This window comes from Protopterus annectens, chromosome 9.part0 (genome assembly GCF_019279795.1).
Source record: "Protopterus annectens isolate FY-2018-M chromosome 9.part0, PAN1.0, whole genome shotgun sequence".
Classification (NCBI taxonomy): domain Eukaryota; kingdom Metazoa; phylum Chordata; order Ceratodontiformes; family Protopteridae; genus Protopterus; species Protopterus annectens.
Genome location: NC_056743.1, coordinates 633335606 through 633354157, shown reverse-complemented (window position 1 = coordinate 633354157; position 18552 = coordinate 633335606). Strand labels below are relative to the sequence as shown.

The window sequence follows — 18552 nt, the reverse complement described above, 5'->3', positions numbered from 1 at the left end:
ATACCTCAGGCTTCTTTCCAAGTTTCTGTTCCAGGTATACTTGTTGCACACGACCCTGGTATGCACACGACACTACAGGATTCACATGGCACCCCTCCTGGTTAACTGATCTACCTTTTAATGATAATGAAGATGCACACAGCACCTTGCAAGACTACTGTTGTCACGTTATTATTGGATAGGAACTGTTGTGTTAATTTAAATCAACTACTTGAAGTAATGTATTTAAACAATGTTAAAATGGCTGCTTGTATTAATGAAACATCATTCTGACAAAGTCTTGACATTAAAAAAGATGAAAGCACTAAATAATACAAGAGTTGCTGGTGTTTTCCTTTTAATTCGTTTTGAATGCTTTTATGTCACGAAGTTCATTCTTAGTTATATTCTCATATATTTTTATGTTAGGTCATCATGAATAGTATAAACAAACTTACATACACATTTCATATGTTTTTTTATATCACATTAATTTATGTTATTATTAAGAATGTGTCTCATAAGTATTAATTTTATGTTTGTAGTGTTTTTGGATATAAACTGTAATGATGCTTCAACAATGTTTTTATTCAGAGTTGCATTAGAAGCTTAGTAGTTGATTAATATTATTACTAAGATTTAAGCCTAAATGTTCAATGATTGTTTAATTAATTAAATGATTGCTTGATCCTGAACTTCTCAATTAATGAAAATGTTTATAATGCCAGTGTTTCATTTGTTAAAATAGATCTGATGAAGCGTACAGTGGGAGTATGCGAAAACGCTCATCTTTTATAAATAAATTTGAATTTTATTTTATTTTGTCGTGTTGGTCCGCCTCCGTTTTTATATCTAAATTATTTTATTTTGTTTACGAAGTGGGACCTTCAGGTAGCAGCATTTACTTTTTTGTTATTAATATATATATATATATATATATATATATATATATATATATATACACACACACACACACACACACACACACACACACACACACACACACACACAGTTAAGTCCACTGTCTTTAAAATCATAATCTCAAGATCATAATATTGAAAGACCAAAATCCTGAAGACCACAAAACTGAACTCATGGACTTGGCCCCTTGCAGGACCCATGTTAGCATTTGATTCTGGGTTGACACACTTGAAGGACCCATGTTAGCACTAGTTCTTGGATTCAGGCTGTTAGGTGATTTCATTATTTGAGATGTTTACACACTGTAGTCTTGAATGTTTTTGTCTTTCAATATTATAGTCTTAGGATTATGATTTTCAAGACTGTGGACTTCAAGACTGTAATAGTACATCATATATATATATATATATATATATATATATATATATATATATATATATATATATATATAAATATATATGGGTCTACCTGAGATGGTCGACAAGCCATTTGATTGACTGTCATTTGGTCGACAATTCATTTGGTCAACAGGCAGATTTGCCCCCCTCCCCAATGTTGTGCAATCCTGGAGTTGATATATATATATAGTTAGGAGGGGTGTGAGGGGCACAGCCCCCCACATTGGGGGGTGTAGGGGGGTGAAGCCCCCACATAAAACTGCTTGTCGACCAAATGAACTGTCGACCAAATGAAAGTCGATCATATGGCCTGTGACCATGTGATAGGGATCCATATATATATATATATATATATATATATATATATATATATATATATATATATGTGTGTGTGTGTGTGTGTGTGTGTGTGTGTGTGTGTGTGTGTGTGTGTGTGTGTGTGTGTGTGTGTGTGTGTGTGTGTGTGTGTGTGTGTATATATATATATATATATATATATATATATATATATATATATATATATATATATATATATATATATATATTTTTTTTTTTTTTTTTAGATAACTAGATAGATATATAGATATATATATAGAGAGAAAGACAGATAGGTGGATAAACAGATAGATAAATAGATAGATGGACAGATAGACAGATTAATGCACAGTATAGGAAAAGCAATACTTTCCCACTAGATGATCCAGGTTAATGCTTAAAAGAGAATTTTGATGAGTTGGGTTTCACTGAAAAGTTTCTAACTATGGTAGAGTGAAGAAGGACACTGTCCTGGGAGCAAATGTTGGGGTGTGATTGGCAGAAATGAAGACCAGCATGAGTAAAGTCCCAGTCCTCATTTCAGCAGTAATGCTTGATATCACACCTGCTGAAATGAAATTGTCAGGAACACTATGATTTTCCAGTCTAAGACCTGCTGAACTTACTGTAGGTTCATTCATACCCTAAACATATCATAGTATCTAATACCAATAAATGAACATACCAGAGACAGAGAATTACACCACATGTAACTTCCTGATCAGAACTATCTGTGCTCAGCTTGCAGTGTTGCATATTTCTTCCTTGTATTGCCCCTTAACCCATTATAATCGGACTGCGGTGCAGGATGTCGAGGCTAATACACTGTTCATGGTGCCTTGCTTCTGCAGTGTTCCTTCCCCAAATATTTATTTGATCTATTTGTGTACATTGGTCAGGGCTACAGTACATTTGTTAGTTTTACTTGTCACTTATTTTTTAGTGAGATTATATGAGTTAGATAGAATCATGTTCTTTTTAATAAATTTAGTAATGTCATTTTCTGTTTGGCAAGTTCCTGTCTGCTTTTTCCTTTGCTTTCAGTTCTGTTAGACTACTTTTTAGAATTCTAATAAAAATGAAATAAGAATGGACTTTAGTTTTTGTTAATCTAAGTGGGAACTGTTGCCTTTGGGGTGGGCTGTAAGAGGAGTCATTGTAAGAATGACTTCTGTTTGTGTGCAGGTAAAACTTCAAAATATGCAGGGACTGTCCATTTTTCTCCATGACTATTGGATATGTGGTTAGTATATTCAATTAGGGTTTGGGCAGCTTGCCCTGTGTAAAATTATTTTGTTAGTTTTATTTATAGTTAAAGCTTTAATGGTTTTGTTTCATCCTTTCATAATTTTGACTGGAGTTTACCTGACAAGATATAGTAAAAGTGATTTGGTGTTTGCAGTTTACACTGTCGCAAAGAAAATTTACAGGCTGTATTATATGCTGGCCTTTGTTTTCACAAGTTCTTCATTTTTCTAAGAATCAGTTTAATTTCTGCTTAGTTGATTTGCCAGAATGTATTATTCTTTGGGGCCAAAGTATGTGGATCTTATGGGTGTAGTGTATATAACAAATTGGAAATGATCCCATGTGTCAGTTTTCTTTTATTTTAATTTTTTGATAAATTAGAAATGGACAAGTTGAATGTTGTTTTAAGTAAGCTAGTGTGTTTTGGTGTGCTGCCGTTGTCTTTGCTTTGTGTGCGTGAGAAGTGTAAAATGTTCTTGTTTAGTATTAAATGTACAACAGGAATGGAAGAGTTTTAGTGCATTTGATGATGTGCTAAAAGTATAGATAAACTATTGAGGACAAAACAAGAGTGCATATGATAACTATTTGATGATTAGTATTTTTGATAATGTACCATACTTCTTAACCTCTTAGCACAAGAAATCTATGCAAAGCCTGACATAATGGGGAGATAAAGCCCCCAAAATAGGGACACATTTTAAATATTGCTCTTATAAACTTAAAAAGTAGTTACAATAACAGGATTTGTGTTAGCATGCATTTTTTAGGATATGAAGTCTAAAACTCAAATGCATCTCATTATTTAGTGAGTTTAATCCTTAGATCATTTCAGTGATTTGTCAAAAAACCCACAATTTTTTTGAGGAACGGACCAAAAATAGGCAAAAATCTGGACATTCTGTGAGAATCTGTACAGCTGAGAGGTGTGTAATGTACCAAGAATGTAGAAAAACAAAGAAAAAAGTGTCAACACTGCATACCACGTATGTGTTTTATTGGTAACCATGTGAAGTGTTGGGACACCCCTACAGAGACTCGTATAATGCTGAGACTGAATGGCTGAATATGCAGACTCACCTATGCTAAGTCTGAGATTGCCACTACTTGGGCTATTCCTTTATTTCTTAAAATCTAATGATTAAATTGATAACAATCTCACAGTTAGTTTTTCTAATTTTTTCTCCATGACTGTTGGCTGTGTAGTTAATATATTTAAGTATGGGTTTGGGTGGTTTGTCCCCTGAAAAAATGCCTTTCTTTGTTTTATTTTGTTTTGTTTTTTTTTTTTTAGTCAAAGCTTTAATTGCTTTGTTTCATCTTTTGACCAGTTTACTTGACAAGATTTTGATTTGGGGTGTGCAGTTCATAAAGCAGCATTTGTTTCACTGGTAGCAAATAGAGTATGGAGGGGCTTATTTTAAGTTGTTCTTTACTCTGTTGTCTCAAGTTCATCATTATTCTAAGAATTAATTTAATTTAAGCAGAGATGATTCACCGGAGTGCATTATTGTTTGGGGTCAGTGTGTGGGAAGTTTGTAGGTGCAGTGTATAAAGTAACTTTTGTTAAATTGTAGCAAATGGGAAAAGGTACCATCTGCCTGTTTTCTTTTATTTTAATTTTTTGATAAATTAAAAATGGACAAGTTTTGAATGTTGTTTTATGTAGGCTAGTGTATTTTGGTGTTCTGCCATTGGCTCTTTTTGTGTGTGCAGTGTAAACATTTTTACCTAGTAGTCAATGTATAGCAGACTGTGGTGGTGGTGCTGCGGTAGCGTTGTCACCTCACAGTTAGACGTTGCCTGTTCGATTCACAGTTAGAGCGTCTTCTGTGTAGTGACATGCATGAATGGGCTTTCCTTCATTGAAAGTTGTGCGTTAGGCCCGGCAAGCCAGTACGTAAAAATCTACTGCCAATCATTAGCGGACCGAAGTTCCACTGTGGCGACCCCTAACCGGGAAAAGCCAAAAGACACAAACAAACAAACAGTCAATGTATAGCAGGAGGGAGACTTTTACTACTTTTGATGATGTGCTAAGAGTATAGATACACTGTTGAGGGCATAACAGAGGTGCATATATTATGTATTTTTGACAATTTAACAAGAATGTAGAAAAACAAAACAAAACAAAAAATGCCAGCACAGCATACCATGCATGCATTTTATTAATAACCATTTGAAATGCTGGAATCCCTCTATAGAGAGTCTTGTAATGCTGTGACTGAATGGCCGAAATCTGGATTTATATATATTAAGTCCAAGATTGCCATTCCTTGGAATATTCCATGTTCTTTTTGGCTTACCTCCCCTGCTAAAAATACATTTTTAGGTAAAGAGAGATATTTGATATTCACTTTTTTTCCTGAAAATTTTTTTTATGTTTGTTGGCGCTAGGCATTTTAAATGCCAGTGTTTCATTACGGAGCCATTTTATTACAATGTACCATGTAAGTGTTGTTATCATGGCTTCCTTAATCTTCGTGAAGTGTAAAGTGGAAAAGGTTGTACCTTATCGAGTACACTTCCATGAACTGTAACTTTCTGATTGCTGAGTACTATTAAAAACCATGGCTGGTATGATTTGTATTTGTGTACCAGCAACTATTTTGGGCACTTTCAAATTTTCTTGGAAATTAATCAACCTTGGACTTAGAATATATAAGTAATGAGATATAAAACACCCTTTGGGGTGCAGATAGACTTGGTTCTTGCAAAAATGCATTATTTATTTATTTATATATTTATTTTCAAAAAAAAAATTTAGCACTATAATCCTACAACAGCAGTAGTTCCTTCTTTAGTCTCCGCAGCACTTCCAATAAAAACATTTAAGATGATGGGAGCAAAGACTGACCATGATTCACACATACTCCAGTGAACAAAAGCCAGGTAATTCAACTTTGGTGCTGTGAAGTCAGTTTATCTGACTTTTGTCTACTATGGAGCTTAACTTGCTTTTTTTTTAAATTTTTACATGTTTTGTGCATACAGACCTTGGCTGGTTTGCTGATTTCTCTTTTTTTTTTCTTTTACACAATTGGTTGAAACTTCTATTTAGTTTGTTTGTTTCTATTACTACTAATGTTAATATTAAGTCATTTGCATTCCTAGTCTTGGACAAAAAGCACACAAAATACAAAAATGTGTAATAATATATATAAAACTAAATAGTGCCTGTATCAACAAATTCAACACCTCTGTTGTTCCCCTAACACAGTGTGGAGAAATATATCCAAACCATGTCTGAGCCTTTCAAGATCCCAGTCCCATCCCCTTACTTCAACCAAGGAAGACTAAACAGTGTCCACTAATTATCTTCCAAGCCTTAAACGTGTTAATCTAAATATTTCCATCCCCTCTAAAATAATACCAGAGCATCATGTCTGAGTCTCCTCCAATAAACCAGATATTCTGTGCCTCACAGAAACACACACACACACACACACACACACACACACACACACATATATATATATATATATATATATATATATATATATATATATATATATACGTGGGTCTACTTTATTTCATTGAAAGCTCATTTTACTGAATTTGAATTCACCCTGACCAAATTGCTGAAAGTTCAAATTACTGAAAACTCATTTCACTGAATCTCATTTCACTGAAGTACTGGCACTGTGTAGAGCACTGTAAGGCTAGTAAAATTTTCCTGAAACTTCAAAACAATACATTTTAAACCATAGACATGCATACTTACAGCACTAATTACTAACTCTCTCCAGAAGATAATATATACCCAAACTAAGTGGGGGGCTACACCCCCGTCATCCACCCTAACTATATATGCAAACTCTAGGATCGCACTACAGTGGGGAAAAGGGCATATACATTTTACTTCCTTTAAAGTACTCTACACAATGTCAGTACTTCACTTCAGTGAAATAAGATTCAGTGACAAGAGGTTTCAGTAATTTGAGTTTTCAACGATTTGGTCAGGGTGAATTGAAATTCAGTGAAATGAGCTTTCAGTGAAACAAAGTAGATCCATATATCTATCTATATACATACATATAGATAGATAGACAGATATATATATATATATATATATATATATATATATATATATATATATATATATATAGATATATAGATAGATAGATAGATGGAATGTACTCTGTACATTGAATGCTTCAAATAATGCCTCTGTAGTCTTCTTAGTAGATATGGGCATCATGAGACAATGTAGTAATTGTCTTGTGTCCTCAGACCACTTTTTAATCCTTAAAGAAGCTATCAAAGTATGTGAGATGTGCATACATAGCTTACTTGGAGGCAAACATGCTACTTACAAGCAAGGTTAAGAACAAACACACTACATCCCTTACACGTACCGCTCATCATCACACATAGAACTTCATATGCTGAGGCACTTCAAATAAACCTCTTCAAACCTCCTAAGTTTTCAAATTGCAACCCCTACCATCAGCAATCACTAAAGCACACACCAAAAGCAACAGCAAACACCACACATACACCTACACTCAATGATCCCCCAAAAGCAAATGCCATAAGGCTAGAAACACTTTACCCAGTACTCTTGACATAGGGGATTCTCATTGTACGACACACAGATGCTTCTCTCACCAGGTCGGGCAAGGAGAAAATAATGGTTAGTTGTCTATCTGGAACTAGGATCTGCAATATCATGCACAGACGCACACACTCAAATCTCTGATTTAAAACTGTCTTGGTTTCTGGTAACACTCCAGGAGCGTCCCGTATCTATCAGCATAGGAGGACATGGTTAATGGATCACTTTTCTGCACCTGCACCCCTTTGGTTTTTGGATATTCTCTAAAACTTTACCCATCCCCTTAAATCCTATTTTAGGAATGTAAAAATGACAAAACTACCAACATAGCAAAAAAAAAAAAAACAACAAAAACTCAAAGCAACCTTAAAGTCTTACTGATCAATGCTAGGAGTCTAAACAAGAAACTACACATCCTACAAGCTCTTATCACAATAGACAGTACAGACATCTATACTGTTAGTGAGACTTGGTTTAAACCCACAGAAAGTACTCAAGCAGTGGAAGGCTGCAGAGTCTTTCAAACATTTAGAACCACAGAAGCACTAATGGCACTCACATTCCATCCAAATACCCCATTCATGGGAGACTTTAACTACCCATCAATAGACTGGAAATGTACACTGCCTCTAACTCACAGGCACAACATTTCCTGGACTTTATCAATGCAAGTACCCTGGACCAGATAGTGTACTCTCTAACCAAAGAATCAAACATGCTGGACCTAGTACTCACCAACATGGGAAAGTGTTGCACATCCCCTCGTTTCATGTCCTCATTTGTAAAGTTGGACCATAAAACTGTGTCACTCAAAATAAAAATCATTTCAACACAGGAAACCCAACTAAACCTGTAACAATTACTAACTATTCTAAAGAAAGCTATAGCCTACTAAGTGACAGTTTGTCAAACTTCACGGCTACCCCAAACCCTGAGAACATAGCTACTATGCAGAATTATTTACAGAAATCCTATACAGACATGTAAATGGCTGCATCAAGACTTCCGTACTTACCAGAAGTAAGCCCAGGTCTAAGACCCAAAAATAAACCGCACTGGTGGTATCCTTAGTCTGTATTACAAAAGAGAAAAAGTCATGACCAAAAGCAGAAAAAGTAACTCCCATAGAGACAACAGCTCTCTGATTCAATAAACAAGAAACTAAGACATCTAATAAAGTCTCCAACAAGGCCAATTATGTGGTCAGGATAGCCTCTCAGGCTAATGACAGTCACAAGGCCTTCTTCAGCTTTATCTGAAACCTTAACGATAACATGCCAGGAACCTTAAAGGTAATACTCAGCCATGTGCAGAACTGGTGGTAAATGGACCATCCTTCACTGACCAGGGCAATACAACAAATCTAATAGCTGATAAATTTGTCTCTAACTTCACTTCCACTCCCCTCCACTACCCCCTGTGAAATCCTTCTAGCATATCCACCCCACCTATCAACAAGGAGCAGGTTGCTGAGGCACTCGCTAAGGCCAAAAACACTGCTTCAGTGGGCCCTAACAATATCCCCAGTTGCCTCCTAAGTAGCCTAAAACATGAGTTAGCAGAACTGCTTGAGGCATTTTTCAACTACAGCCTCAAAACAGGTTATGTGCCAGGTGAAAGTAGGGGTGCAATGCATACCTCTCAACTGTCCAGATTTTTGCCTCATATTTTTGGCCTATTCCTCATAAAATCTGTGGTTTTCTGGCCAATCAAGGAGGATTGAAATAACTAAAAAATGCCATACATTTGAGTTTCAGGCTTTATTTCCTTCAGAAAATGCATGCTAAGACAATTGCTGTTATTCTAGCAACTTTCTAAGTCTATAAAAGCAATATTTAAAATGTGTCCCTATTTTTGGGCCTTTGTCCCACCATTACTTTAGGCTTTGTACAGATTTCCTATACTAAGAGGTTGAGAGGTATGGTGCAATGGACATCAGTCTTCATAAGGGTGGACCATCAACTGACCCTGGGAACTACAGACCCATCAGTCTGACAAATCTAATATGTAAAGCCATGGAATTAATTAACATGGAAATGATCAACAAGGACACTGGCAACTTACACACACTGGACCCATTCCAGTTTAGCTTTCTTAAGGGAAGGTGTTGCCTATTTAACCTGGTAGACTTCTTTCAGAAGGTCACCATGGCTATAGGTTAGGGGAAAACAGTACATTTCACCTACCTTGACCTGGCCAAGGAGATTGATACAATACTGTCCTTAGATATTTATTGACAAACTCTCACAACTAGGCACAAATCTCTACATAACTCACTGGATTGCCAGCTGGCTAACGGATAAGACCCAAGAAGTTAGGATTGGTAAGACCACCTCCTCCAAAACACTGGTCACCAGCAGAGTACCTCAATGCTCCATGATGAGTCCACTCCTCTTTGGTATTTCCTTCATAGAAGTCAAGGCTAATGTCAAAGGCCTCTGTTTCTCTAAGTTCACAGATAATTATAAATTGGCAGCTATCATAGATTCCCCCCATGTCAACATCATCCTATAAGAGGAGCTAACAAAAATAAGTGACTGGTTCAAAAGCCACAGATGAAAACCCAATGCAAACAAATGCATTATAATGCCCTTTGGGAAATCATCCACCTAGGCTAATTACTTCATTAATAAAACTCCCCTAAGAGTTCACCCAATAGTTTGAGATATGGAAACATTTGTAGACAGTAATCTGGCATTTGCACAGCACATCTCTATGATAGTAAGAAAATCATTCGCTGTTGCCCAACTCATAAGCAATGGTATGGCAACCAGGTCTAAGGAAGTAATAGTACCCCTGTACTCAACCCTTATTAGATCCATCATTGAGTACAATGCACCCTTTGGCATGTATGTAACCTGGCACTGGCACTTACAACAGTTGGAATGCCCTCAAAGGTTCCTCACCAGTAGAATCCAAGTTATGAATGCCATCTCCTACACAGATCTCCTTATGGTCCTATCTATGTATCCAGTCTCCAAAAGTTACTGACAGGCAATCTATCCCTAGCGTATAAGGCATCCTCAGAACCTACTCTGATGGATCTGTTGCACAACCACAAGACATGCAGCATCAGAAAAGCTAGAAGGAAGGACCTGAAATTTGTTTGCAACATAAATAAACCCAGGTTTAGGGACTGAAATACATGCATCTCAAAGGATCCCAGTGCTATGGAATAAGCTCCCCATCCACATGAAGCAGAGTTCATCCTTAACTCTATTAAAAAGAAACCTTGATCATTGGTTGGAAAATTACAGATACACTCCGGTCTGGCCACCATATCTGTGATGGACAGATGTTGACAGTAAGTAAATTAATCTGCAATTCACGTACCCCCCCCCATAACCCTTAGCAACCTCTTTACTAGCACACCCAACCAGGTGTCCAAGGAACTCTGGGACAAAACTGGATTGTGTTGCTCAGCTAAACGTGTAAAGACTCTGCTGATATACCTCTCAACTGTCCAGATTTTTTCAGAATGTCCAGATTTTTGCCTCATATTTTTGGTTTGTTTTTCATAAAATTGCAGTTTTCTGGCAGATTTTTGGCAAGCCATGAAAACTAAAGTCAGAAAATAATGACAGCCATTTGAGTTTTAGACTTCATGCCCTTCAAAAAAGTCATGCTAATGCAAAACCTGTTATTCTATCATCTTTCTAAGTTTCTAAAACAATATTTGAAAACTGTCCTTATTTTTCATCCTTTGCCCACCCCTCACCCCATTATTTATGGCTTTGTCCAGATTTGTTGCTCTAAAGGGTTGAAAGATATGCCTGGTAGTCATTAGTCAAGTATAAACCTATGAACCAATGAAAAATGCTTGTGTTCTAGAATGAGGAAACATGTCACATGATAACAGTTTTACTGGATTTGCAAATGTAAGTAATTTCATATTTCATTAGATCAGCAGAATTTATAACTATTTTCTTTTTAAGTGTGTGAAATTGTTTACTGGCTTATTTCCTTGTCAAGCTTTATTACTTAATTACTTTCCATTGGTATCATAGGCCTGGAATATCCTCTCCCCCAGTACATGACTGTAGCATACCTAGAGGTATCACAGGCTTCTAGTGTCAGAACTGCTGTCATATGCTTTCAGTACCAGTATGACTGTAATATACCAGAACTACCACTACTGTTATTATACGCCTTCAGTGACAATACTCTAGCATGCCTGATGTGCCACTACCATTATCACATGCTTGCTTGCAATGCATCTACAATGTCACTGTTGCAGTCACATGCATGTAACGCCATTACTGTAGTCATATGCTTTCTGTGACTCTGCTGCTATAACATATACCTGGACTGCCATTACTTTTACAGCATGTCTGCAGTAGCAGTGCTGCTGTTACATCCCTATGATCCCAATGATCCTGCCACTAGACTCGTGCCACCTTTGATCTCATACATGTGTAGTGATTTCCTGTTATCACAGGCCAGCTGCATCACTCCTACAGCATCAGCTGCTGTACCACAGTTATTTACTCATGTCCATTATGCACCCTGATGTGCCCCTTTTGTAATATCTCCCTCATTTTGTTCTTTTGCAGCACCTATCCAGCTGGCATTCATCTGCATTGTTAGCACTGCTATCCAACTCTATACATGCAGCAACCATCCAGCTGGCATTCATCTGCAGTGTTAGCACTGTTATCCAACTCTCTACATGCAGCAACCATCCAGCTGGCATTCATCTGCAGTGCTAGCACTGCTATCCACCTGTATATGTCCAACCCCTATCCAGCTGGCATTCAGCTGCAGTGCTAGCACTGCTATCCCACTGTATATGTGCAACACCTATCCAGCTGGCATTCATCTGCAGTGTTCACTTTTATCCAACTCTATACATGCAGCAACCATCCAGCTGGCATTCAGCTACAGTGTTAGAACTGCTACCCACCTCTGTATATGCAATACATATCCAGCTGGCATTCAGCTGCAGTGCTAGCACTGCTATTCCACTGCATATGTGCAACACCTATCCAGCTGGCTTTCAGCTGCAGTGCTAGCACTGCTATCCCACTGTATATGTGCAACACCTGTCCAGCTGGCATTCAGTTGCAGTGTCAGCACTGCTATCCCACTGTATATATGCAACACCTATCCAGCTGGCATTCATCTGCAATGTTCACTCTTATCCAACTCTATACATGCAACACATATCCATGGCATTCAGCTGGATATGTATTGCATGTATAGAGTACATATCAGCTGGCATTCAGCTGCAGTGCTTGCACTGCTATCCCACTGTATATGTGCAACACCTATCCAGCTGGCATTCAGTTGCAGTTTTAGCATTGCTATCCTACTGCCAGCTTATTACCATTATTGTCTCTTATATACTTGTAGTGTTGGCATTACTACAATTTGCTGCTTGACTGCTAATTGTATGTGCAATGTATCCTTAGCAACAGAACATTTTTCTTCAGGAATAATATAATGTGTTTTCACTAGTTATGGACAGTGAATCTGAAACATTTGCTTCATTTTCCCTACAGTTATGCATGAGATAGAAACAATTTTGGTAACCAAAATTCTACTTAACTGGTTCTTACACTGGTTCAGTGCAACACCTTTTTGACAAACATAAAAATGTATTTAGCACTTTTTGCAAAATGTAATATTTTAAATGGAACAGTATAGAAAGCTTTACAATGTAATCAGATGTTTTCCTACCAGCATCTTGCGTAAAACAAGATATCTAGAACGCATGAATTGCTGTTTTTTTTCTAATGATTTCATTTTTCATGCAGCCGTATAATTTACTAACCTTCATTTGTAACTTTTGCCACAAACAAACATAAATACTTTTTTAAAGTAAAAGTAACATAAATATAAAGATTGTCACATTACCTTCATAGCACAAAAAGTACTGGAGAGTCATACAAGGGCAATCATTCCATAGTCCAAATGGAAGATCATAATACTTCACAACAATGTGAATGCAAAACTCAAATCCACTATAAAAGTCTGGCTGATAATTCTCCCAATTCTGATAGGATGTAAATGATCCATCTGCCCATTGCCACTGGCCAGTGGAAGAATTCCAGTACAGACCTATCCAGACAGTATAACCTCCAATGATAGTTTTCACCATCTGGAATTCTGTTTCATTCCTGATACTGACAAGGTCTGCCTGTTGTGCTCTGCAGTGGTCCCGAGCTGCTGTCCAGGTCTTAAGTGTCATCACTAGGAAGTAGGAGTTGTTGTTCTCTGTGAACAAAATAAACAGCTTGGTTTTGTAGTGCATTCATGTATTTGTCCAGTTGTAGTTGTACAAAGGCAATGCTACCTAAAATGGGGAGTTGGGAGTTTGTATACCATACAAATCATAAAGTGGATTGTTACGGTAGCCCTAACTCAGTTTGTGACAGTCAGTTTATTTTTCAGTTATATTCCTGAGTTTATATTGCAAGTTATTTTGACAATAAATGAAGAATATAAGATGCTTTTGATGTTTTACTTTTACTGCCTATTTTTATCTTTATGATCATACTTGTAATGTGATGTCATGGGAATTACTGTGCAATTATTTACATATATTAGCAAGGTATTGTAGGCATTATGAATAAGCAACACAACATACTTCTTTAGATGAGCAAGCTTTTACCTACATTGTAGTTTCATTACTCCATCACCATGTATGTTAATGTCCAATATAAGATATTATATTAGCAACACCCAGATAACAACTTGCCTTTATAAGAAGCAAAACTTTCCTATTGCTATACTTACCATAAACATTATAACCTATATGCTAATTTAAATAGTAAGGTATTGTTGGTACAGCCATTCATGATGACATCTGGGAATATTAACTCTCTAGAATCTATATCTATTTTTGAATTACTGCTCTGTCCACAACTTTAATATAGAAACATTTATTCAGCTCAGGAGATGTTCCATAAAATGAGCCCAGCACGACTGTTTTGGAACTGGCATGCATATAGTGGCATATACATCCCACCCGAATTCTTTGAGGTTGCGCACATACTATTACAGTGGCTAGAGAGTGCTAAGTGGTTCCTTAATACTGTCCATCTTCAGTAAATTCACTGAGACATGAAAGTGGTTGAAGGAACAGAACGACATCAAGCTGAGATTACACAAAAAAGTGAAAACATGCAGAATCTAAATAACCTCTTAAAACATGGCAGACAAGTACATGAAACAAGACGCATACTAGTATCACGTGACATCTTCTTGAAAATTCTTTCCAAACATAATGTATATCCTTAATTAACAACAGGCTGATACAATCATCATTTAGTACCTGCTAGATACTTACGCTTAGGTATGGTCTCCCCTGGCATCCATTAACAGTAGGGGAGTCTGCAGGTGAAGCCTACATGATTTAAGAGTGTGAGCTTGTTGAGTAGCAGCTCTCACTGAATATGCATTCTTCTCATCTCACTTACATGTTTATTAGTACCTTTTCATGGACAGCAGAAGTGTTGAAGTCCATGAATAGGTGCAGTGAAGCAAAAGCACACAACATAGGCAAAATGTCATGCAAGTTTGCACAGGCAGCTTATATAAAGTAAGGGCAGATTGAAAGAACGATTTACGATGCAGGAGAAGTTAAATGGGGAGAATGCACACAGACTATAATGGGAATATTCCAGAAACATGTAAGGGGGAGGGTAAACAGAGAAAATGTACTCAGATAATGCAGTCAAATGTGCTTATGTCAGAAATAAGCATTTTTAACATAAATACTTATGTGGTAATAACTAATTCTGTTCAAAATTGTTGACCCATGAATATAAATAAATATGAACATGCTAGCAAGGGATGTGAGCTAGACACAAAGCAATAATTTAACCAAGGGAAGTAAACATGATATAAATGTTAATAACATGCCGAGTTAAGTTAACAGTTGCCAAGGACAGTAGGAACATTTGGAGCTATTTACACAGACTGCAGTTACTGAATATTTTATTTTATTTATTTTACATTTGTTAACCGGGGGTGTCTGACTGAGGCAAAAAGGCCCTTTTTCAGCAGAGGCCCGTGGAGAAAAGCACCACATAGGAAAATTACAGATACATTTAGTTATTTAGACATGATCAGTATACACACAAATTACAAAAGACATGTTTTTACAGTGGTATGCAGCACATTAACAGTTACAGTGGAGAGAACAAACTAAAAAATATTAATTTAAAAATAAAGGTAATTAATAGATTTGTGGTGTGCAGCTGAAATTTGGAACATAGGTAGAATATATACATAGTGCACAGGTACAGTACAAACATTGTAGATTAGCTAGTGTTTGTAAGACTGAAAACTATTATCAAGTACTCTAGGTTTAGTATGTGTACCTTATCTGCTTTCACTAGCCTGAGGAGCAATCATGGCACTGCCAACTTTGCTTGAGATGTTGCCTGATGAGGTTTTTGAAAGGAGGTTTTGGATGATGTGTTTTGAATGCTAGTGGAGACAGAGTTCCATTTTTTAGCCACTGAACTACTATATAGTACATCTCCAAAGCTATTGTAGCTGTTGGTGACTTCTAGTAGCAGTTTACTTGATGATCTAAGAGGCCTTTTGGCTGAGTGATGTTGTACTAGGTTTTCGAGGGCAGGACACTTATTGGGGAGGTAATAGATCGAATGACAGAGGCAGAGTTATTTGTAGGTTAGGAGGTTGGGCATTTCAAGCCACTGGAACTGTCTCAAAGCAGTACAATGATGAGTTCTATATGAGCAATTTGCAGCAAAGCGGGCAATTCTGTTATAGCAGGCTTCCATTTTGCTTAGTTCAGTTTTGTTGAGATTAATCAGAATGGGAGATGCATAGAGTAGGATGGATAAAAGTTGGGAGTGAGCAATGGCTGATCTTGTGTTGTTGGTAAGAAATGGTTTGATACGGTAGAGTGATTCCAGTTTGGAATGTACTTTTTTAATAGTTAAGTTGAGATGACTATCACATTTTAGGTGGGAGTCTATGGTTATTCCCAAAAGCTTAGCCTGTGCCACTGGAGCGAATGGAGTAGCATTTGTAGAGTAGATAGTGAATTGACTGTTATCAGTGTTTTTGTTAGAACTGGTTATAATCATAAGCTGAGTTTTCATTGGATTGAGGATAAGTTGGGCTTTGGTAAGGTAGTTTTCAACATCAAAGAATGATAATTGAGTTGTTTGCTTGAGGGTGGGAATGTTTTGTGCAGCACAGATTAAGGTAGTTTCATGTGCATACTGAATGATAGATGCATACTGTGTGGAGGTATGGAGGTCATTTGTGAAGATTATGAATAGTAGTCATCCTAAGATAGAACCCTGTGGGACTCCTATGGTTATGGGCAACTGAGGAGAGAGAATTTTCCCATTTCACATCTTGGTGCCTGTCAGTTAAGTAGCTTTGCAACCAGGTAAGAGTGGAATTTGATAGGTGATGTTGTTTTAGTTTGTTTAGCAGGATTTGGTGCGAGACTATGTGAAATGCTTTGGACATATCCAAAAAAGAGTTGACACCTGCAGGCCTTCACTTTTGAGATGGTTTACTGTGTCTGTGAAGTAGAGGAGGGCTGTAGTGATACTATGGGCAGGTCTGAAACCATGCTGAGTAGGTGACAGGATGTTGCTGTCTAGGAGATATTGCAGCACCTGGGTATGGATGCATTTGTCTAGGATTTTGGCCAGGGGGTAGAGTAAAGCAATGGGTCTGTAGTTATTAAGTTCAGTGGAGGTCCCACCTTTATGTATGGGTGTAACATAGGATATTTTCCAAAGTTTGGGCACATAGTTTTCAACAATTGATCTGTTTAATAGAGTGGAGATTGGGATAGCAATAACATCTGCTACGAGTTTCAAGAAATAGCTGGGGAGTAGGTCAGCTGTTGTTGAGGTTTTTAGTTTGGAGAGCATGCTTTTGATTGAAGTGGTGGAAACTGTTTTGAGGGTAAAGCTTGTATTAGTGTTATTTGTGTTGGGGGGGATAGTGAGGAAGGAACTGTCCTGTGATACTAAGGATAGAATTGAGTTCACAAAGTGGGAGTTGAATTGTGTTTCGATGGGAACTTTAGTGTCAGGGGTGATTGGTTTGGGGGTAGCCTTTTGGGTGGGTTTTAGTAGCTGGTTTACATTTTTCCAAAATTTTTGAGGGTTGTGTTGGTATTTAGTTTGTAATGTCATGTAGTAGGATTTTTTGTCCAAGCTAATGCATTTTTTGCATGGTTGCCCATTTCTTGGTACTTAGTTAGGCTTTGTGTTTCTTTGTTTTTTTGATAGTAAAGCCAAGCAGTGTCTCTGGACCTAAGGATTTGTTTGGTTTCTTTACTGATCCAGGGGTCTGTAGAGGTTCTAACCTTGATTTTGTGCAATGGAGCGACAGTATCTAGGTGTTGTAGAAATGTTTTGTTGAAATATGCTATAGCCTGGTCAAGTGGGAGGGTTTTTAGGGGGGGTCCAGTCACAGTTACACAGTAAAGTATTGAAGACCTCAGGAGAGAATTTTTTGTGTTTCTAGTGGATATATAGTTAGTGGTTTTGCATATGATTGTTCTGCTACATATAATGTATATTATGTTGTGGTCACTTAAGGTGTCTGGGAGACTGCCTGTGTGGGGGTACAATGTGGGGTCATTAGTTAGGACTCAGTCAAGGATGGATTCCCTTTTAGATTTTTTTATCACATCTAGTTGGAATTTGGACTAGCTGCTGGTAGCCATGGAGATTAATTAGATTACTTGGTGGTTCTGATATGCAGGTGAACCAATCTAGGTTGAAATTCCCCAGAATAAGGGTTTCTTGTGAGTATGTGGAAGAACACCAGGATAAGAAGTCTTCAAGGCTAGCAGGTGTATTACCAGGTGGAATATAGATCACAATTGTCGTGATGACCTTTTTAGGGTGAAGTTGAAGTTGTAAGATAAGTATGTCCCAATTATTGGGGGAGGGATAGGAGTTTGGTAATTGACGTACAGTTAAGTTGGACTTATACAGTAAGGCAGTTCCACCCCTTTGCAAAGTAGTCTGTCTTGTCTAATGATATTGTAGCCGGTAGGGAGAACTTCTGAGTTAGCTATGTTTTTATTTAGCCAGGTTTCTGTTAAAGCAACTATGTCTGGGGAGTATTATGCTATTGTGGCCTGGAGTTCAGGTATTTTGTTTTTGATACTTCTAATAT

At 37.2% G+C, this 18552-nt stretch overlaps 1 protein-coding gene across 1 annotated transcript in view; it reads right to left on the bottom strand.

The window, feature by feature from the left end:
* The window catches only part of LOC122810889 (macrophage mannose receptor 1-like), a 92843-nt gene that overhangs the window by 9410 nt on the left and 64881 nt on the right, over positions 1–18552 (bottom strand). The window contains exon 2 of the mRNA XM_044082432.1: positions 13276–13635. Coding sequence (XP_043938367.1) covers positions 13276–13635 — 360 coding nt within the window. The remainder of the gene's footprint in view (positions 1–13275; positions 13636–18552) is intronic.